Source organism: Phyllostomus discolor, chromosome 8, assembly GCF_004126475.2.
Source record: "Phyllostomus discolor isolate MPI-MPIP mPhyDis1 chromosome 8, mPhyDis1.pri.v3, whole genome shotgun sequence".
Classification (NCBI taxonomy): domain Eukaryota; kingdom Metazoa; phylum Chordata; class Mammalia; order Chiroptera; family Phyllostomidae; genus Phyllostomus; species Phyllostomus discolor.
In genome coordinates, this window is record NC_040910.2 from 110,141,989 (window position 1) to 110,164,274 (window position 22,286).

Here is a 22,286-nt window from a genome sequence, read left to right on the forward strand (position 1 = left end):
TGGATATAACTCTCCTGAGGACCAGAGGGCAGCATGTCCCCGGAGTCGGGCCGTTCTCACCCGGCCCCAACCAGGACAGACCCCCGCCGGAGACTGTGTCAGGGCGTGGTGCTCGGGGGGGTCTGGAACAGCCAGAGGCGTGTTTGCGACTGTCCACGTAACACACACTGTGTCCTGATCACCGTCCTCCCCACCTCAGCTCACCCTGGTCTTCAGTGCCACGTCTGCCCTGAACAACAGGGTGACCAGGCGCAGGTCAGGCAGCCTGGCCCTGGGACAAGGGGAGGGGCGTGCGGCTCACCTGGGGACACAGACACCACAACCTTGAAGGTGGGGTCCAGAAATCTTCGGTTCAATGATACATCAATCCCACACCAGTATGTGCCTCCATCAGCCTCTGTGAGGTTCTCCAAGGTCACAGTGAAGGTGAGGTTTGCTGGATGGTCCCTGATGGACACGCGGCCCCTCCTCACTTCTCTCTCTGACCCCGTGGTCTCCACGATCTTCTTCTTCAGCAAACGCAGACATGGGTCTTCACACCAGTATTTCTTATTCCCTCTGAACTGCTCCTCGTACCAACACTGCACGCTCAGGGATCCCCCCGCAGTGCCACTCACGGTGTGGGGGCCGCTCAGGGCCAGACAGCCTGGGAGACACAGCCCGGTCCCCACTCCTCACCAGATGAGCCCAGGTTGGGGTAACCTGGGGTGCAGGTCCCTCAAGGGCTCTCAGGGCTGTGTCCATGGCAGGAGACAGGCCGTCCCTCCCACCAGGCAAGGGGTGAGGGGGAAGTAGCTCCCTCCTCCCAGAGCGGACACAGGGTCAGGGTGTCCTTGGAGACAAGAAGGGCCACGATGGGTAAAAACTGAGTGTGTGCACAGGAGTGTGTGTGTGTGTGTGTGTGTGTGGGATGTACAAAGGCCCCATCAGATTATGACTGGGTGACATTCACAGACCCTCTCCCATCAGTGCCACTCTGTTCAGCACAGCGGACAAGTCTTGCCTGCTTTACGCACTGAATCCTTGGGTCGCCGCTGAGGCAGGTGCTGGCCGCTCCTGGAAGCTTCTCGGCCTCACCTGACCTGCCTGCCCTGCCCTCCTCCCTTCCTGCCGTGCTCCTCCCCACCCACCCCACGGGGTCCTTCCTCTCCCCCACCCTGGGCCCAGCTCCCCGCCCGGGCCCAGCCCAGCTCACCTGGCGCCTGGAGGAGGAACACAGCAGACAGCAGCCATGTGGCCCAGACCCTCGGGGTCATTTCTCCAGCAAAGACACAACCTATGGCCGCACCAAGCCCTCCGTGTGGACCAGGTCCCGCCTCCCACAGAGGGCTCGATTGTCCCGTGCCCACTTCTGCTTTTCTGGCCTGTCTGCTTCCTTGCCCAGCCCCGGTGGAGTGCGGCGCTGGAGCTGGTCGGGGGCAGGAAGGGAAGCTGCACAGGCCCTCGGGACCCTCGGCCTTCCTTGACCCCAATGACGGACCAGACCCGTGACCCCCAGGGAGGTGCAGCCCCTCCTCCGAGCACACAGCTGCCCCTCCCTCGGCCACATGGAGCTCCACACGGCAGAGCCATCTGGGACGTTTCCTCCTTGGCCTGGTGTTCCCACCCTCTGTGGTGTGTCACTTCCTTGTGGTCAGGGTGACATTCCTGCAGAGGAAAGCCAGACCTTTGCATCCCTCTGGCCTTGTCGGTGACACAGAGGTGGCACAACCCCCAGCAGGTGGCTCCAGACACCCAGGAGAGCTCGGACCTCGGGGAACCCCACTCTTCTCCCCACACAGGTTGGCATGACGACCTCAGATGCCACCAAAAGTTCTCCCTGGCCCCTGGGGTTCCACCCAAGGCCGTGTCTCCCTCCTGTGATTCCCTGTTCTGCAGACACAGGTGTGGAGCGGCCGGCACTCTGTGACGCGCCCTCCCCCTGGAAGCCGACTCCACCGTGAGACCCCGGCTGGACAGAGGCCCGTGGTGGGCACGGAGCGCTCGGAGGTGTGAGGCTCCTCCTGGAACGTGGGGGCCCTGCAAAGCGGAGACTGAGCCCTGCCTCTGCACCCAACAGCATCGAGAGGCGTGTCTGCCCGAGGCCCCGGCTGCTGGTGGCCCTGCGGGGCTCACAGGGGCCTCTCCCAGGGGCAGAGACGGGATGGCCCTTCCCAGGGGGCGGGGAGGCAAGTCTGTCCTAACCCAGCCTGTGGCCCAGACCCTCGGGGTCATTTGTTCCGGTGTCTGTCTCAACAGATGGGCCCGGGTCAGGGTGTCCTGGGGTGCAGGTCCCTTAAGGTCCCTCAGGGCTGGAGGCCATGACAGGAGACAGGCCTTTCCCCACAGCAGGTGAGGGGAGAGGGGGCAGTAGCTCCTTGTGCTCATGACACCGTGGCTGTGGGACCGATCTGCCGTGGAAAGGGCGGGGATGCAGGGCAAGGTGCACGGCCTAGTGTAATGTCTCCCCTGGTCACGCTGGTTCTCAGCCCCGTGCTGCACCGCCCAGGTCTATCCACTTCCCCCTGAAAACTCTCTCCACACTCACTGTCAGCCCCTGGATGGGCAGCCGCCCCCCGACCTCGGACCACGGGGTCCTCCTGTTCCCACGCCCCATCAGTCCTCACACAAACTCTCCCCGAGCCGCCCTTCCCCCTCTTCCCCTGACGTGCAGGTGTCCCCTGCCCTCTGCACATGTGGTGACGTCCCGCTTCTCCTGGGGCCCCCGGTGCCCTTTCCCTCTCTTCCCTCCTCGTCAGCAAGGGTCAGCAGAGGTCAAGGGCAGTCAACACCATTCCATGCCGCACGTCCTTAGTCCTTCCCCTGAGGCCCACTCTCCTCGCTGGGCCTCCACGGCCCGAGCGGACCTGGCTGGGGTCTCACTCCCCCGCCCCCAAAGTGCCGTCCCTCCCCGGGCCTGGGCACCTGCTCTTCACTGTCCCTGCGTCCCTTCCCACTTGTCTCCCCACTTGTCCCTCCCTGTCCTTCAGGTCCCACTCGGATGTCTCCTCCTTAGAAAGGCTTCCCTGCTCACCCTTCCAGGGGTCGCTCTGCTTGTCAGTGACCCCTGTTTATTTCCCCCACAGCCCACCAAGCACGGCTGAAAGTTTCCTTTGGGTGCTTCCTCCCCATTCCCTCACTAGGACGTAGCTTTGTTGTGGAAAATCCACCCACACTCGGGAGATAACAAAGCACAAACTTTACTACGTGCTCGAGGCTCAAGGGAGTCAATTCCCAAATCCTGAGCCAAATGAAAAGGCTGGGTTAGGGGTCCTTTTTATATACCAGTTACTCAGGCAGAAAGGGAGAGGCAACCAGCTGCTGAAAACAAGCATTCAGTAGCAGGGGCAAGGTTAGTGACCTTGAGATATCGTTACTTAGCAACTTCTGCTAGCCGGCTTCTTACCTAAAAATAACTTTTACTCAGCTTTTTTCCCGAAAAAACGTGCAAGTGTTACAGAAAGCGGTTTCTTTTCCTGCCACAGCTATGTCGCAGTGGCATTTGTCCCTGAATGAATGACCCAGCGCCTGACTTCAGGGTGTGACAGATGCTTGGCTGATGAGACATGTTTGCTAAGTCTGGCTTTAGTGACTGACTTGGCTGTCGGGACTGGCCCTAGGCAAGTGTGGCCTCCCTACATTTGCTAATATCTACCTGGGTAAACAAACCCCCCAAAACTTAGTGGCTGAAAACATTTTTCATGTCAGCCTTCCTGAGAGACAAACACCTGAGTACTTACCTGGGTCGTTCTGGCTTAGGGCATTCGTCTCACAGAGATGTAGTCGGGGCATTGGCCAGGAGTGCCCTCCCCCAAAGGCCGGACTGGAGCTTCAGGGCCTCTTCCCAACACAGTGCCCTCCAAGGCTGCTGACAGGAACCTCACGTCCTTGTTCAGGAGAGCCCATGGGGCGCCCTGGCCAGTGTGGTTGGGTCTCCCTGTCCCTCCCTCCATCCCTCCTAGGTAGTAGGGAAAATAGAGCTGATTCAGTGACTTCATGACATCACAACTAGCTCCTCCCAGAGAGAAAGATCCAGGAGAGAGCAGGCACAGCCTATTTTATGACCTGTCCCAGGAACCCACACACCATTGCTCCTGCCACGTCCAGGATCCTCAGGCCCACCCTGATACGGTGCTGAGGGGACCCACACGAGGGTGCAGCCATCTGATCTGGGTGGTGGCTACACAGGAAGAGCCACTTTCCAAAATCTCAGTGAGTTGTATGTTCATGATTTGTATAACTTTGTTTTATGTGTGAATGGTGGTCATTGGCACCAATTCAATGCCAATAAGAATCCCCAATTTGGGGACCATGAGGAAAGAAAGTTTATTCAGTGCAAAACAGCTGAACTGTGATACAGCCGCATGGAGAACACCCGTGGGAACAGGCAGCCCTGAGGCCAGGCCCTCCTCGGGCTAGACAGCTCTCCCCTTGCCAGTCTGCCTTGCACTGCACTGGTCAGCTCCGCTCCACCAGGGAAACCTAGTCCCCCTTCTAGTGTGGAAGGGGCAGGTACCCTCCAGAGGCTGGCTCACAGGGCTGCAAGTCCCCGCTCCTGGTCCCTGATTGGTCCGTCCTCATGAAAAATGAGGGCTGTCAATCCTTGAAGTGTGATTGGTCCAAAAGGCACTGTCCTGATTGGTTAGAATAGAGCTGCTCTGACTGGTCATAGCTGCACAGCTCTGATTAGATGGGGAAGCCTCAATCCTACTGGTCGAATTAGGATTCCAGGGAACCTGTATAAAGGCTGGCTCAGTTGGCCACAGCGCAGTGCAGAGGTAGGCAGGTCGGTTCCGGCTCCTCCCCGAGGGGCAATTTGAGTGAGGAGCCCTGTGTAGACACGGCTTCTAGGCCCTGTGTTCTTTGGGGTTTTTTAAATATAATTTATTGATTATGCTATTATAGTTGTCCCATTTCCCTGCCTTCACTCCCCTCCCACCCACATTCCCCCCTTTATCTCATGCCCATGGGACATATATAAAATTTCTTTGGCTTCTACATTTCCTATACTATTCTTGCCCTCCCCCTGTCTATTTTCTACCTACCGCCTATGCTACTTCTTCTCTGTGCCTTCCCCCCCTCCTCCAACTCCCCTGTTGTTACCCTCCATGTGATCTCCATTTCTGTAGCTCTGTTCCTGCTGTAGTTGTTAGCTTAATTTGCTTTGTTTTTCTTTTACGTGTGGTTATTAATGGTTATGAGTTTGCTGTTCATGTTTTTACCTTCTTTTCCTTAGATAAATCCCTGTAACATTTCATAGAATAAGGGCTTGGTGAGGATGAACTCCTTTAACTTGACCTTATCTGGGAAGCACTTTATCTGCCCTTCCATTCTAAATGAAAGCTTGGCTGGATAGAGCAATCTTGGATATAGGTCCTTACCTTTCATGACTTGGAATATTTCTTTTCAGCCCCTTCTTGCCTGGAATGTCTCTTTTGAGAAATCAGTTGACAATCTTATGGGAACTCCTTTGTAAGTAACTGTCTCCTTTTCTTTTGCTTCTTCTACAATTCTCTCCTTAATTTTAATCTTAGGTAATATAATTATGATGTGCCTTGGTGTGTTCCTCCTTGGGTCCAACTTCTTAGGGACACTCGGAGCTTCCTGGACTTCCTGGAAGTCTATTTCCTTTGCCAGATTGGGAAAGTTCTCCTCCATTGTTTTTTCAAATAAGTTTTCCACTTGTTGCTCTTCCTCTTCTCCTTTTGGTGCCCCTATAATTCAGATGTTGGAATGTTTCAAGATGTCCTGGAGGCTCTTAAACCTCTCCTCCTTTTTTGAATTCTTGTTTCTTCATTCTTTCTGGTTGGATGTTTCTTTCTTCTTGTCCACAAGGTTGATTTGAGTCCTGGGCTCCTTCCCATTACTGTTGGTTCCCTGTGCATTATCCTTTATTTCACTTAGCATAGCCTTCATTCTTTCCTCTATTTGTGACCAAATTCAACCAATTTGTGAACATCTTGATTACCAGTGTTTTGAACTGTGCATATGATAGGTTGGCTATGTCTTCATTGCTTAGGTGTATTTTCTCTGGGGCTTTGATCTGTTCTTACGTTTGGGCCCTTTTTTTTTGTCTCAGCGCACCTGTTATGACGTAGTGAGGGGCGGAACCTTAGGTGTTCACCAGGGCCCGGTAACCCATGTGGCTTTGTTGTGATGCTATATGTGGGGGAGGGTCCCAGAGGGAACAGTGGCGCTTGCTCCATTCTCTGCCTGTTTTCAGTCACTTCCTCCACTTCCCACAAGCAAAGTGGGTCCTTCTGGTGCTGATTCCCATTGGGTGGGCTCATGTTCATTCTAGGACCTACTGGGTATCTCCAACGAACTCTCCTATGAAGCTGGGAGTCTCTCCCAGCACCTCAACCCCCACCAGTGTTTTCAATCATGGTTTTAGGCTTTATTTCCCTGTGCTGGGGCCCTGGGTCGCATGGTCTCTCCCACTCCCCAGTTTTTCCTCCTGGTTCATTTGCATGCAAATGTGGGACCGCCGGGTCCTGAACCCACCTACTCACTGGGTCCCCCAGCTGCTGTCTTGCAGTGAGTCCTCTCTGCCCAGCTGCCCGACTCCATCCGGTCCAGGTGAGTGTTTCTTCTTTAACTCCTTGGTTGTTGGACTTCCATACAGTTCAATTATCTGTCAGTTCTGGTTGTTTTTTGTTTTTAAATTGTTGTTGTCTTTCTTTTGGTTGTGCAAGGAGGCACGGAGTGTCTACCTACGTCCCCATCTTGGCCAAAAGTTATAATCTCTTTTATTTTTTTTTTTAATGAGACCTGTTAGCCACTGGGAACCCCTCTTAGTAGGTGTCCTGTTTTCCCCCCCAAGAGTTCACACATGTTATACTTCAATGAAAGGATTTAAAAACCCTGCAGGAAATTATACCTCTCTTATCCTTTATGGGTCTTTTTTCACATAGCAAAGAAAAAAAAATATATATATATATATTCCTTTCAACTACCTTGCCAACAGATCAGAGAGTAAACAAACTGACCAGAAGCATGTTATAAGTGATGACATCAGCATCTGAACACGGAATCCTCTCGCAGACAACTGCCCAAGTGTCCTTCCGCCCCACCCACCGTGACTCTGCAGGCGAAGGAGTAGCCAATAAAACACAATCTTCAGACACAGGAAGCAGAAGAGAGGGTTTGTTAGGCAGCTGGTACCATGGGAACCCGAACTGAGAAGTTCACAGGGAGTCAGCACTTGGTAACTCCTCCCACTCGCCACTCTCTCCCTGCTCTCTCACTTCCTCAGGGTACCGTCCTTTTCTGAACACACTTTCTGAACTGAACACCGCTTCTGCCAGCCCCTGGCTGTGCCCATGGGCTGGAAGGCCCAGCAGCCGAACAGAGCACAAGCAACAGCAATTAGGGAATTTGACTTCACGTCTGAGTCTGTGTTGTGACGGGTAAATTTTGTCAGCCCTGGCGCCCAGATTCAGCCTTATTTGGGGGTGTGTCTAGGTGAGTGTGTCTATGCAGGTGACATTAGCCTTTGAATCAGCAGACTCAGTAAAGTAGTCGCCATCCTGGATGTAGGTGGGCATCCCCCATCCATTTGGGCCTGAACAGAATGACGGGCAGAGGAGGGAGGAAGTCACCCCTTCCTGCCTGACCAGCTTCAGCTGGGACACCGATCTTGTTCTGTCCAGAGAGGACTTCCTGGGCTTCGTCTCCTGGTTCTGGGGCTGGTGCAAGGCTGAACCTTTAGGTAACTTTAGGGGACCTGGCTAGGGAACTGAGAAGGTCCCCCTTGGCCCAGGTCCCCATGGTCAGGGCCTGGGCCAGAGCTCCCCCAGCAGCAATCCTGCTGATGGACACGTGGCTTGGGCATGGGGGAAGGGTCCCAACCAGGGAAACTGCCTCTCTACCCAAGCTTCCAACTCCATGGACTTTGCCTGTGGCCACGTCCCAGACTCACGATGGCACGATCAGGACTGATATTTATTTTTAGAGACAGAAGGGAAGGAGAAAGAGAGGGAAACATCAGTGTGTGGTTGTCTCTCACACCCCCCCTACTGGGGACCTGGCCCGCAACCAAGGCATGTGCCCTGACTGGGAATTGAACCTGCAACCCTTTGGTTTGTAGCCCGCACTCAATCCACTGAGCCACACCAGCCAGGGCCAGGACTGATGTTCTTAAGAGCCGACAGAACCCTCACATTGGCCTGATACCCTAGGGTGTAAAAGCTATCCTGGTAGCAAAGTTCTGAAACTGTGCTCCTCCCCATGCAGGCAGTGAGCTACAAGCCATGACGGACCCTGAGTGTGGTGGCAGAGACCAGTGCCCCCTGCAAGGTCTCGGGAGGCAGGTGTGTGAGCACCCTTCCATCCCCACCAATTAATGTCCATTCATTATTACTACACACTACTATGAACTATTACTCTACTAGTGATCTCCATGAATCCTGTGTGTTTTTTAAGTTTATACTTTTTGATGCTTTAACATCTTGGGGCCTTGTGCACCCAGGGAGGAGCTGCCCCTCCCTGGTTAGCTAATTCCTCAAGGTAGTCAGAATTGCCTGCAAGCCTGCCTTCTGCAAACTAACAGCCCCCAATCTTGCCCCCGCTGATCTATGTTCATCAGACTCTAGGGCCTGGGACAGTGTGACCCTGCACTAAATCATCCCAAGGCTGAATCTAAGGACAAGGGGCCACTCCCACCGCCCAGGACCTGCCAGACTTACTCAAACTCTTCAGGCCTGAACCTGGTGGTTTCTTTACCTTGCTCCACCCCTCCCTTCCCACAGAAACCACAAGAAAGTCCCCCTCCCTCAGTTGCTCTCTCTCCCTCTGCCTCCTGCCTGACCCCGGGGCTGCCGGGGCTGCCTCTGTGGCCCGTGGAGTGAGTGGGATCGATGAGTAAAGACTTCTTCTTTTGTGACAGTCATTTCCACATTTGCATGTCTTACTGCACCCTCTGAAAACAAATTCTGAGTATATTTTTAAATACCTACTTAATTCGCTAATCTGATGCTTGACAAACTCAGATGAGTCCAGCCACGTAACAGTGGAGGACCACCTTAAACTTGACCAACTGATTGCCCAATAGTTATTGCTTTTTCCCCCACTTTAAAGATTTTATTTATTTATTTTTAGAGAGAGGGGAAGGGAAGGAAAAAGGGAGAGAAACATGTGTGTGGTTCCCTCTCTGGGGACCTGGCCCGCAACCCAGGCACGTGCCCTGATGGGGAACTGAACCAGTGACTTTCTGGTCCATAGTCCGTTGCTCAATCCACTGAGCCACACCAGCCAGGGCTCACTCTGCATTTAAAACAAATAAGTGTAGCAAATGAAAACACTGTACACTTTAAACCTACACAGTGCTATATGCCGATTATATTTACTTGAAGCTGAAAACATAAAAACCAAGTAATCGCAGGAACTATTAAAAACACGTGTGTACTCTGGAGATACGTATGAACATACGGGGCAAAACTGTGAGGAAAACCAGGAGGGAATGGATGCGAAGTTCAGGGTCGGCTCCCCCGGCGGAGAGGTCAGGGCTACGGAACTGTCGATGATGTTTATTAGTGACGCTGCAGGGGGCATGCACGGGTTGGAGGGCACGGCTCCATGAGTGTGCACGGTCACCTGTCTCCATGAGTGTGCACGGTCACCTAGCCTCATGAGTGTGCACTGTCACCTGCCCTCATGAGTGTGCACTGTCACCTGGCTCCATGAGTGTGCACTCTCACCTGGCCTCATGAGTGTGCACTGTCACCTGGCTCCATGAGTGTGCACTCTCACCTGGCCTCATGAGTGTGCACTGTCACTTGGCTTCATGAGTGTGCACTGTCACCTGGCCTCATGAGTGTGCATTATTAGGTATATTTTTGTGTGGTACATTGCAAGAAAAGTCTTTCTAGTACGTTTACAGAATATTTGGACAGAAACATGGACAGTGACACTGGATTTATTAGTCACCTTAGACAAGGTCATTCCCATCAGGGGCTGTGTCCTTGGCTGGAGCATCGATGGCAGCAGGAGCTACTGGTTCTCAGAACGGGGCGGCCCGCCCCTCCCAGAGCCCCGCTGAGGCCGGCTCACCCAGAGCACGGCCCCCAGCATGCTCAGGAACAGCGGCAGCTTCAGGAAGAGCAGGAGCAGGAAGTGGACGCTGCTGAGCAGGGACCTGCGGGGGACACAGGGACACCCAGTGAGCCACCTCTTCAGGGGACGGCCCGGGTGCCCTCCACTCTCCCCCCGTCCCTCAGCCCCGGTCCTGAAACCACAATGGTCCCTATAAAGATCAATCACGGACGACGGGGCAGCCCCACTTGAAGGACCACTGCCCTCCGCCTCTCTGGCTAATGGTTGCCCTTGAGGATGGGGGCCGAGGACTCAGGGAAAGGCTGCCGAAAGACCCGGGGGTTCAGATGGGCCTGGGGCCCAGGAGAAGGGGGTGTCCTCAGCCCTCCTCGTGTGCAGGTCGCCCCACCTGCAGTGAGGAATCAACAACGTGCATGGTGGTTGGATATGCTCTCCCCTGCAGCCCGCACCACCCGCAGGGTAGAGACCGTTCTAGTTCCCTCACAGCAAGTAATCAGCGCCTGGCCCGTGGCTCCAAACCGTTAGCACTGATGCAGGTTGAGTGGCCACTGACAGAAGGAGGGGATGACCCCGCTCGGCTCCCCCACCCTCAGGGGCCTGTGTACTTCAACGGGACACCACTGTGACCCGGCCCCGGGGCTCCCACTCCCTGCCCGGGCCTGGGCCGGGGTCCCAGAGGGTCTCGCTCTGGCTCCTCCCTCTGCCTGGAGCCCTGCTTCTACAGACACCTGAGTGCCCAGCCCCCCACACACACCCTGCTGGGCCCATCAGAGGGCCGCTGATCAGTGAGGCCTCCCCATAGTGAACAGTGCCTTGGGTCTCCCAGCCCCTTTGTTCCGCCAAGGCTCCGCTGTGAGCGGGCACATGACAGTAGCCTGGGGTGGGCTTGCCCCTTGCTGGTTCCTCCCCTTAGAACACAGCGTCTGTCAGGGAGCCACGTCATTGGGGAGGCTCACGCTGCGCCCCAAAGCTGAGAGGAGGGCCCGGCACGCAGTAGGAGCTTCAGAGTTGGGTGTGAGGCCGATGAGTGAAAGAGGGGCCAGGAAAGGAAATAAAACCACCCTCCCCAGCCCCCCCCCCCACCCCACCCCCGTCTAGAGGAGAATCCCCCAGGTGTCCAGATCCCAGGAGGCAGGTGTGCTCACCGGGGGTGCTGGCGGGGCTCGGGCGTCTCTGGCCACGTCGTACTGAGCAGGGTGGTGTCTAGCAGGGAGGAGGGTGGGCCCAGGGTGCTGGCGAAGACCTTCTGTGTGGTTGTGGGGGCTGAGGGGGAAGCACTTGTCAGGCCCTGTGTTGCCACCCCACTCCCACCCCTGGCCTCCCACTCTTCCAGCTGTGTGGCTCTGTGTCAACCAGTCCAGGCCCCTCAGGCCCTCTGGCTGGATGTGCTGTGTCCACCACCCCCTTGTGGCCACAGCCAGGCCAGACCTGCCCCTGGACCCTTGCCCGGCCCTCTCCAGGGGCCCTGTGGCCCGGTGGCACGGTCAGATGCAGAGTCGCCTGCTCAACAGAGGATGTGGGCATCTGTCACACCACAACCGCTCCTGGCTCCTCCTCGTCCACCCTGCAGGGGACGGGCTGGCATTTACTCAGTAGCGACTGACCAGAACCGAGGGTGGCCAGGGCCCGCAGGCAGAGCTGATGGCTTGATGAAACCCGCAGGCAACAGGGACGCGCAGGGGGGTCAGCCCTGAAGGACAGGGCCCCACAGTCCCTCAGGACAGGCCATGGTCTGAATGTTTGTGTGCCCCAGACCCTTCCATGGGGAACCCAGTGCCCAGTGGGGTGGGATTAGGAGGTCACTGGGAGGTGGCCAGAACCCTCATCATCGGGATTAGCTTCCTAATAAGGGAGGACCCTCCCCCACGTGCGGGTGCAGCAGACTGCAGCCCGGAGCAGGACCCTCGCCCACGCGCAGGCCCCTGAGCTCGGGCTTCCTGCCTCCGGGACGGTGAGCCGCACACCTGTGTGGTCGGTGAGCTACCAGAATGGTCCGTAGCGTTTTGTTGTAGCGGTGCACCCAGAATGTCCATCAGTCCCCAACCCTGTGGGCCAGGCTTACGGCCCCCACGGGCTGCCACAGGGCCGTCCTCTCTGGAACAGGACACGAGCAGAAAGAAAGATCTAGACAGACACGGCGAGTGGGCTCCACAGAATGGGGCCTGCCCTGGAGGCCGCGGGACAAACCCCTCCCCTGACACACCCGGAGGTCTCAGTGGGGTCTCGGTTCCTCTCTCTAAAATAGGAACTCACGAGGGGCGCTGAGGAGCCTCCTGGGTGAGAACGTGAGCATGAGAATCGGGACCCCAAGAAGGAAGTGGGCGGAGCCGGGACCACGTGAACAGCACAAGGGGAAGATCTGGGGGCTGGGACAGGGGGTCTTCCCTGGGAGACAGGCGCAGCCATCTGGCAAGGGGAGTTGCTGGGAGAACACGGGAGCAAGTTCAGGGGCGTAACACGGGAGAGCCCACTCCACGCTCTTTCCTCTCCTTTGCCTGAGGGAGGTACTGGCAGGGTGTCTCCGGGCTCCCTCTGGGGGGCACAAGGACTTGGATAAAGAGGGGGAGAGGCAGGGTCAGCCTAAAGGGGCAAGGTGGTCCCCCAAACACCCCAGGAGCCCTGCAGAGGAGCCCGGGAGGGGGCTTCTCCTGAGCCCCTCTCATGGCCGCTGCAGCCACCCAGGACCACGGCTGTGAGCCTGACGCCCAGGGCCACCCATGGTGACGTCCTGTCTCGGACCAGGTCCAGGACGGCCTGTGGTGGGAGGAGGACATGTCCCAGCCGAGCCGTCCCCACAGGGACGACCAAGAGAAGAGCAGGGAGAGACACGGGGTCCCCTTCAGAGTGGACACAGCTCTCATGAGGACCAGAGGGCAGCATGTACTCGGAAACTGGCCTTACTCACCCGGCCCCACCCAGGACAGACCCAGGCTGGACCCTGTGTCAGGGCGTGGCGCTCACAGGGGTCTGGAACAGCCAGAGGTGTGTTTGTGTGGGTGCACCTGTGTGCTGACACACAGCACACACACACTGTGTCCTGATCACCGTCCCCGCACCCCCCAGCTCACCCTGCTCTTCAGTGCCACGTCTGTGCTGACCGACAGGGTGACCAGGTACAGGTCAGGCAGCCTGGCCCTGTGACAAGGGGAGGGGCGTATGGCTCACCTGGGGACACAGTCACCACAACCTCGAACGTGTCGTCCACAAATCCTTGGCGCCATGATAAGTCGATCCCACACCTGTATGTGCCTCCATCAGCCTCTGTGAGTCTCTCCATGGTCACGGTGAAGGTGAGGTTTGCTGGGTGGTCCCTGATGGACACGCGGCCCCTCCTCACTTCTCTCTCTGACCCAGTGGTCTCCACGATCTTGTTCCTCCTCAGTGACGAGCATGGGCTTGCACACCAGTATTTCTCATTCCTTCTGAACTCCTCCTCGTACCGACACTGCACGCTCAGGGATCCCCCCACAGTGCCCTTCACGTAGCGGGGGCCGCTCAGGGCCAAACAGCCTGGAAGACACAGCCCGGTCCCCACTCCTCAGCAGATGGGCCCAGGTCGGGGTGCCCTGGGGTGCAGGCCCCTCAAGGGCTCTCAGGGCTGGGTCCATGGCAGGGCACAGGCCGTTCCTCCCACCAGGCAGGGGGGTGAGGGGGAAGTAGCTCCTTCTTCCCAGAGGGGACACAGGGACAGGGTGTCCTTGGGGACAAGAAGGGCCGCAATGAATAAAAACTGAGTGTGTGCATAGGTGTGTATGCATAGGTGTGTGTGAGTGTGTATATGATGTACCAAGGCCACATCCCCATTATGACAGTTAGGGTGACAATCACAGACCCTCTCCCATCAGTGCCACTCTGTCCAGCACAGCGGAAGAGACTTGCCTGCTTTACACCCTGAATCCTTGGGTCGCCGCTGAGACAGGTGCTGGCTGCTCCTGGAAGCTTCTTGGCTTCCCCTGCTCTGCCTCCCCTGCCCTCCCTCCCCTGCCCTCCTCCCTTCCTGCTGTGCTCCTTCCCACCCACCCCACGGGGTCCTTCCTCTCCCCCACCCTGGGCCCAGCTCCCCGCCAGGGCCCAGCCCCGCTCACCTGGGGCCTGGAGGAGAAACACAGCAGAGGGCAGCCATGCGGCCCAGACCCTCGGGGTCATTTCTCCAGCACAGACACCACCTGCGGCTGCACCAAGCCCTCTGTGTGGACCAGGTCCAGCCTCCCACAGAGGGCTCGATTGTCCCGTGTCCGCTTCTGCTTTTCTGGCCTCTCTGCTTCCTTGCCCAGCACTGGTCAAGTACGTTGCTGGAGCTCTCGGGGGCAGGAAGGGAAGCTGCACAGGCCCTCGGGGCCCTCGGCCTTCCTGGACCCCGATGATGGACCAGGGCATGTGACCCGCAGGGAGGTGCAGCCCCTCCTCGGAGCACACAGCTGCCCCTCCCTCAGCCACATGGAGCTCCACACGGCAGAGCCATCTGGGACGTTTCCTCCTTGGCCAGGTGTCCCCACCCTCTGTGATATGTCACTTCCTTGTGGTCAGGGTGACAGTCCTGCGGAAGAAGGCCAGACCTTTGCATCCTCTCTGACCTTGGCAGTGACACAGAGGTGTCATGACCCCTCAGCAGGTGGCTCCAGACACCCAGGAGACCACAGATCCCAGGGGAACCCCACTCTTCTCCCCACACAGGTCGGCATGACGACCTCAGATGCCCCTAAAAGGTCCCCCCTGGCTCCTGGGGTCCCATCCAAGGCCGTGTCTCCCCTCCTGTGTCTCCCTGTTCTGCAGACACAGGTGTGGAGCAGCCGGCACTCTGTGACGCGCCCTCCCTCCGGAAGCCGACTCCACCATGAGACCCCAGCCGGACAGAGGCCCAGGGTGGGCACGGAAGGCTCGGAGGTGTGAGGCTCCCTGGAACGTGGGGGCCCTGCAAAGCGGAGACTGAGCCCTGCCTCTGCACCCGACGGCACAGAGAGGCGTGTCTGCCCAAGGCCCGGGCTGCTGGTGGCCCTGCAGGGCTCACAGGGGCCTCTCTGAGGGGCAGAGACGGGACGGCCCTTCCCAGGGGGCGGGGAGGCAGGTCTGTCCTAACCCAGCCCTGTGGCCCACACCCTTGGGGTCATTTGTTCCCGTGCCTGTCTCATCAGATGGGCCCGGGTCAGGGTGCCCTGGGGTGCAGGTCACTTAAGGTCCCTCAGCGCTGGAAACCATGGCAGGAGACAGGCCTTTCCCCACAGCAGGGGAGGGCAGAGGGGGCAGTAGCTCCTTGTGCTCATGACACGGCGGCTGTGGGACCGATCTGCCGTGGAAAGGGCGGGGAGGCAGGGCAAGGTGCACGGCCTAGTGTAATGTCTCCCCTGGTCACGCTGGTTCTCAGCCCCGTGCTGCACTGCCCAGGTCTATCCACTTCCCCCTGAAAACTCTCTCCACACTCACTCACAGCCCACAGGCGACCGCCCCCCCAAACCTGGACCACGGGGTCCTCCTGTCCCCATGTCCCATCAGTCCTCACACGAACTCTCCCCGAGCCGCCCTTCCCCCTCCTTTTCCCCTGACGTGCAGGCGTCCCCTGCCCTCTGCACGTGTGGTGACGTCCCGCTTCTCCTGGTGCCCCCGGTGCCCTTTCCCTCTCTTCCCTCCTCGCCAGCAAGGGTCAGCAGAGGTCAAGGGCGGTCAGCATCACTCCTTGCCGCACATCCTTACTCCTTCCCCTGAGGCCACTCGTCCTCGCTGGGCCTGGCTGGGGTCTCACTCCCCCGCCCTCAAATGCCGTCCCTCCCTGGGCCTGGGCGCCTGCTCTTCACTGTCCCTGTGTCCCTTCCCACTTGTCTCCCCACTTGTGCCTCCCTGTCCTTCGGGTCCCACTCGGATGTCCCCTCCTTAGAAAGGCTTCCCTGCTCACCCTTCCAGGGGTCACTCTGCTTGTCCGTGACCCCTGTTTATTTCCCCCACAGCCCACCAAACACGACTGCAAGTTCCCTTTGGGTGCTTCCTCTGCCCCCCCCCCCCCACACTAGGATGTAGCTTTGTTGTGGAAAATCCTCCCACACTCGGGAGATAACAAAGCACAAACTTGATTACTCGTTCGGGGCTCAAGGGAGTCAATTCCCAAATCCTGAGCCGAATGAAAAGGCTGGGTTAGGGGTCCTTTTTATATGCCAGTTACACAGGCAGAAAGGGAGGGGCAACCAGCTGCTGAAAGCAAGCATTCAGAAGCAGGGGCAAGGTTAGTGACCTTGAGATATCGTTACTTAGCAACTTCTGCTAGCCGGCTCCTTATCTAAAAATAACTTTTACTCAGCTTTTGTCCCGAAAAAACTTGCAAGTGTTACAGAGAGCAGTTTCTTTTCCTGCCACAGCTTATGTCACAGTGGCATTTGTCCCTGAATGAATGACCCAGCGCCTGACTTCAGGGTGTGACAGATGTTTGGCTGATGAGACATGTTTGCTAAGTCTGGCTTTAGGTGAATGAGTGACTGAGTTGGCTGCTGGGACTGGCCCTAGGAAAGTGTGGTCCCCCTGCATTTGCTAATATCTACCTGGGTAAACAAACCCCCCAAAACCTAGCGGCTGAAAACATTTTTCGTGTCACCCTTCCTGAGAGACAAACACCTGAGTGCTTACCTGGGTCATTCTGTTTCAGGGCGTCGGTCTAATGGACAGGTAGTCGGGGCATTGGCCAGGGCTGCCCCCTCCCGAAGGCCGGACTGGGCCTGCAGGGCCTGTTCCCAACACGGTGCCCTCCACGGCTGTTGACAGGAACCTCGGGCCTTGCTCAGGAGAGCTGATGGGGCACCCTGGCCAGTGTGGTTGGGTTGGTCGGAGTGTCGTCCTGTAGACCAGAAGGTGTGGGTTTCATTCCCTGTCAGGGTACATATCTAGGTTGCAGGTTCGATCCCCAGGAGGCAAGCAATGGATGCTCCTCTCTTGTGTCAATCTCTCTCTCTCTCTCTCTGTCTCTCTCTCTCCACCCCCCCCAGGTAGGGGAGGAAAAGTGGAGCTGATTCAGTGACTTCATGACATCACAACTAGCTTCTCCCAGAAAGAAAGATCCATGGCACAGCCTATTTTATGACCTGTCCCTGGAAGCCATACGCCATTGCTCCTGCCATGTCCAGTATCCCCAGGCCCACCCCGATACGGTGCTGACGGGACCCGCATGAGTGTGGGGCCATCTGATCTGGGTGGTGACTACACAAGAAGAGTCACTTTTCAAAATCTCTGTGAGTTGTATGTTCATGATTTGTATAACTTTGTTTTACGTGTCAAAAGGGTGGTCAATGGCACAAATTCAATGCCAATAAGAATCCCCAATTTGGGGACCGTGAAGAAGGAAAGTTTATTCAGTGCAAAACAGCTCAAGTGTGATACAGCCGCATGGAGAACACCCGTGGGGCCAGGCAGCCCTGAGGCCAGGCCCTTCTCGGGCTACACAGCTCTGCCCCATGCCAGTCTGCCTTGCACTGCACTGGTCAGCTCTGCTCCACCAGGGAAATCTAGTCCCCCTTCTGGCGTGGAAGGGGCAGGTGCCCTCAGAGGCTGGCTCACAGGGCTACAAGTCCCCATTCCTGGTCCCTGTTTGGTCCTTGTGAAAATGAGGGCTGTCAATCCTTGAAGTGTGATTGGTCCAAAGGGCACTGTCCTGATTGGTTAGAATAGAGCTTCTCTGACTGGTCATAGCTGCACAGCTCTGATTAGATGGGGGAAGCCTCAATCCTATTGGTCGAATTAGGATTCCAGGGAACCTCTAGAAAGGCTGGCTCAGGTGGCCACAGCACAGTGCAGAGGTAGGCAGGTCGGCTCAGGCTCCTCCCCGAGGGGCAATTTGAGTGAGGAGCCCTGTGCAGACATGGCTTCTAGGCCCTGTGTTCTGTATTTCTTTAAGTATATTTTATTGATTATGCTATTATAGTTGCCCCACATTCCCTCCTTTAGCTCATGCCCATGGGACATACATAAAAGTCCTTTGGCTTCTACATGTCCCATACTATTCTTGCCCTCCCCCTGTCTATTTCCTACCTACCGTCTACACTACTTATTCTCTCTGCCTTTCCCCCCTCCTCCCACTCCCCTGTTGTTAACCCTCCATGTGATGTCCATTTCTGTGGTTCTGTTCCTGTTGTAGTTGTTTGCTTAGTTTGCTTTTGTTTTTCTCTTAGGTGTGGTTGTTAATGATTGTCAGTTTGCTGTCATTTTATTGTTCATATTTTTATCTTCTTTTTCTTAGATAAGTCCCTTTAACATTTCATATAATAAGGGCTTGGTGATGATGAACTCTTTTAACTTGACCTTATCTGGGAAGCACTTTATCTGCCCTTCCATTCTAAATGAAAACTTTGCTAGATAGAGCAACCTTGGATGTAGGTCCTGGCCTTTCATGACTTGGAATATTTCTTTTCAGACCCTTTGTAACAAGGTGCAGCCAAGAGGGGAGCCTCAAATAGGGATCTGTAGTAAGATCCAGAAGAGGCTGGAGACAAGTGGCTCCACTCCACAGGGCCACACCTGCCCAGAATCTGGCAGCTGTAGGCAATTGCGAGAGGCCCCGGAAATGGGGCTTTGGAGGAACATTGGCGCTGGGATTTAAGCCGAGACGCAGCAGCCATTTGAGGGGGGAGTACCTTGGGCAGCCCTGCAAGAGAGAACCACAAAGCTTTAGCAGAGTGAAGACTCTCTCGGCCCTGAGGGAAAGAACCACACGGCCTTGACGGAGTGGAGACTCCCGCAGCCCTGAGAGGGAGAACCACGCAGCTCTGGCAGAGTGGGGACTCCCGTGGCCCAGGGAGAGAGGACCACGTGCCTTTGCCAGAGTAGGGACCCCTGCAGCTTTAGGAGATTCGGTCCTCTGGACTGGGCAAAGGGGGAAGGAAGGAAGGACCGCGTCTGTTTGTGGGTGCTTTAAGGGACTTTAGGGAAGACATTAGGTCCCTACTTTAAGTTTGTATAGCATTAAATAAACATTTCCTTTCCTTTTCACAAATTTCTGGCATTGAGAGACGTCTTTCCTCTGGCGGCAGACATAACCGACCTGGGGGCTTCTTTTAATAATAGTGTATCGTCCCAGGCCCCGCCCCCTTGTTTGTTCTGTAACACCTTCTTGCCCGTAAGGTCTCTTTTGAGAAATCAGTTGACAGTCTGATGGGAACTCCTTTGTAGGTAACTGTTTCCTTTCCTTTTGATGCTTCTAGGATTCTCTCCTTAATTTTAATCTTGGGTTATGTAATTATGATGTGCCTTAGTGTTTTCCTCCTGGGGTACAACTTCTTAGGGACTCTCTGAGCTTCCTGGACTTCCTGGAAGTCTATTTCCTTTGCCAGATTGGGGAAGTTCTCCTTTATTATTTGTTGAAATAAGTTTTCCACTCGTTGCTCTTCCTCTTCTCCTTCTGGAACCCCTAAAATTCGGATGTTGGAATGTTTCAAGATGCCCTGGAGGTTCCTAAGCCTCTCCTCACTTTTTTGAATTCTTGTTTCTTCATTCTTTTCTGGTTAGGTGAGGTGTTTCTTTCTTCCTTCTGGTCCACAAGGCTGATTTGAGTCCCAGTTTCCTTCTCATCACTGTTGGCTGCCTCTGCATTTTCTTTTATTTCACTTAGCATAGCCTTCATGTTTTCCTCTAATTTGTGACCAAATTCAACCAATTCTGTGAGCATCCTGATTACCAGTGTTTTGAACTGTGCATCTGATAGGTTGGCTATGTCTTCATCGCTTAGTTGTATTTTTTCTGGGGTTTTGATCTATTTTTTCATTTGGGCTTTTTTTTTTTTTTTTTTTTGTCTTGGCACACCTGTTACCACGTAGTGAGGGGCGGAGTCTTAGGTTCACCAGGGCAGGGCAACCCACATGGCTGTGTTGTGACACTGTATGTGAGTGAGGGTCCCAGAGGGAACAGTGGTGCTTGCTCCATTCTCTGCCTGTTTTCAGTCACTTCCCCCACTTCCCACACGCAAAGTGGGTCCTTGTGGTGCTGAATCCCAGTGAGTGGGCTTGTGTTCATTCTAGGACCCTGTGGGTCTCTCCTACAAACTCTCCTGTGAGGCTAGGAGTTTCTCCCAGCACCTCAACCCCCACAGGTGTTTTCAATTGGTGGTTTGAGGCTTTATTTCCCCACACTGGGGCCCTGGGTTGTGTGGTCTGTCCCACTCCCCAGTTGTCCCTCCCGGATTATCCGTGTGCGAATGTGGGACCACCGGGTCCACAACCCACCTCCTCACTGGGTCTGCCAGCTGCTGTCTTGCTGTGAGTCCTCTCTGCCCAGCAGCCTGACTCCACTGGGTCCAGGTGAGTGTTTCTTCTTTAACTCCTTGGTTGTTGGACTTCCATTCAGTTCAATTTTCTGTCAGTTCTGGTTGTTTTTTGTTTTTAAATTGTTGTTGTCTTTCTTTTGGTTGTGCAAGGAGGCACAGTGTGTTTACCTACCTCCCCATCTTGGCCGAAAGTTATAATCTCTTTGTCTGTTTGTTTGTTTTTTTTTTAATTTGAGACCTGTTAGCCACTGGGAACCCCTCTTAGTAGGTGTCCTGTTTTCCCCCCCAGAGTTCACATATGTTATACTTCAATGAAAGGATTTAAAAACCCAAGCAGGAAATTATACCTCTCTTACCCTTTATGGGTCTTTTTTCACATAGTAAAGAATATATATATTCCTTTCAACTACCTAACCGACAGATCAGAGAGCAAACAAACTGACTAGAAGCATGTTATAAGTGATGACATCAGCATCTGAACCTGGAATCCTCTCACAGGCAACTGCCCAAGTGTCCTTCCGTCCCACCCACCGTGACTCTGCAGGGGAGGGAGTAGCCAATAAAACACAATCTTCAGATGCAGGAAGCAGAAGAGAGGGCTTGTTAGGCAGCTGGTGCCATGGGAACCCGAACTGAGAAGTTCACGGGGAGTCAGCACTTGGTAACTCCTTCCACTCTCTACTCTCTCCCTGCTCTCTCACTTCCTCAGGGCACCGCCCTTTTCCGAAAACACTTTCTGAACTGAACACCGCTTCTGCCAGCCCCTGTCTGTGCCCATGGGCTGGAAGGCCCAGCAGCCGAACAGAGCACAAGCAACAGCAATTAGGGAATTTGACTTCATATCTGAGTCTGTGTTGTGACGGTTAACTTGTGTCAGCCTTGGCGCCCAGATTCTCCCTTATTTGGGGGTGTGTCCAGGCGAGTGTGTCTCTGTGGGTGACATTAGCCTTTGAATCAGCGGACTCAGTAAAGTAGTCACCCTGCCGGATGTGGGTGGGCACCCCCCATCCATTTGGGCCTGAAGAGAATGATGGGCAGAGGAAGGATGGAGTCACCCCTTCCTGCCTGACCACCTTCAGCTGGGACACGGATCTTGTCCTGTCAAGAGAGGACTTCTCGGGCTTCGTCTCCTGGTTCTGGGGCTGGTGCAAGGCTGAACCTGCAGGTAATTTTAAGGGACCTGGCTATGGAACTGAGAAGGTCCCCCTTGGCCCAGCTCTCCATGGTCAGTGCCTAGGCCAGAGCTCCCCCACCAGCAGGCCTTCTGACGGACACGTGGCTTGGGCATGGGGGAAGGGTCAAAACCAGGGAAACTGCCTCTCTCCCCAAGCTTCCAAGTCCGTGGACTTTCCCTGTGGCCGCGTCCCAGGCTCATGAAGGCACAATCAGGACTGATATTTATTTTTAGAGACAGAAGGGAAGGAGAAAGAGAGGGAAACATCAATGTGTGGTTGCCTCTCACAGACCCCCTACTGGGGACCTGGACCACAACCCAAGCATGTGCCCTGACTGGGAATTGAACCTGCAACCCTTTGGTTTGCAGCCCGCACTCAGTCCACTGAGCCACACCAGCCAGGGCCAGGACTGATATTCTTAAGAGCCGACGGAACCCTCACGTTGGCCTGATACCCTAGGGAGTAAAAGCTATCCTGGTAGCAAAGTTCTGAAACTGTGCTCCTCCCCATGCAGGCAGTGAGCTACAAGCCATGATGGACCCTGAGTGTGGTGGCAGAGACCAGTGCCCCCTGCGAGGTCTCGGGAGGCAGGCCTGGTGAGCAGCCTCCCATCCCCACCAATTAATGTCCATTCATTATTACTATGCACCACTATGAACTATTACTCTCCTAGTAATCTCCATGAATCCTGTGGGTTTTTTAAGTTTATACTTTATGATGCTTTAACATCCTGGGGCCTTGTGGACCCAGGGTGGACCTGCCCCTCCCTGGTTAGCTAATTTCCCAAGGAGGCCAGAATTGCCTGCATGCCTGCCTTCTGCAAACTAACAGCCCCCAATCTTGCCCCC

The 22,286-nt window shown here is 55.5% G+C and overlaps 2 protein-coding genes across 2 annotated transcripts; both read right to left on the bottom strand.

Annotated features, from left to right (window-relative positions):
- Positions 1-208: 208 nt before the first annotated feature.
- On the bottom strand, positions 209-1,457 carry LOC114503884 (CMRF35-like molecule 6). The gene is made up of 2 exons (XM_028521469.2): positions 1,196-1,457; positions 209-646 (listed from the first exon to the last, which is right to left on the bottom strand). Exons 1-2 carry the CDS (start codon positions 1,254-1,256, stop codon positions 213-215), a joined length of 495 nt encoding a protein of 164 aa, XP_028377270.2. The 5' UTR covers positions 1,257-1,457; the 3' UTR covers positions 209-212.
- An 8,422-nt stretch (positions 1,458-9,879) lies between these two features.
- LOC114503885 (CMRF35-like molecule 6) lies at positions 9,880-14,501 on the bottom strand. Its single transcript, XM_036009071.1, has 4 exons — positions 14,118-14,501; positions 13,119-13,542; positions 11,178-11,375; positions 9,880-10,114 (listed from the first exon to the last, which is right to left on the bottom strand). Exons 1-4 carry the CDS (start codon positions 14,407-14,409, stop codon positions 9,970-9,972), a joined length of 1,059 nt encoding a protein of 352 aa, XP_035864964.1. The 5' UTR covers positions 14,410-14,501; the 3' UTR covers positions 9,880-9,969.
- Positions 14,502-22,286: the final 7,785 nt, after the last annotated feature.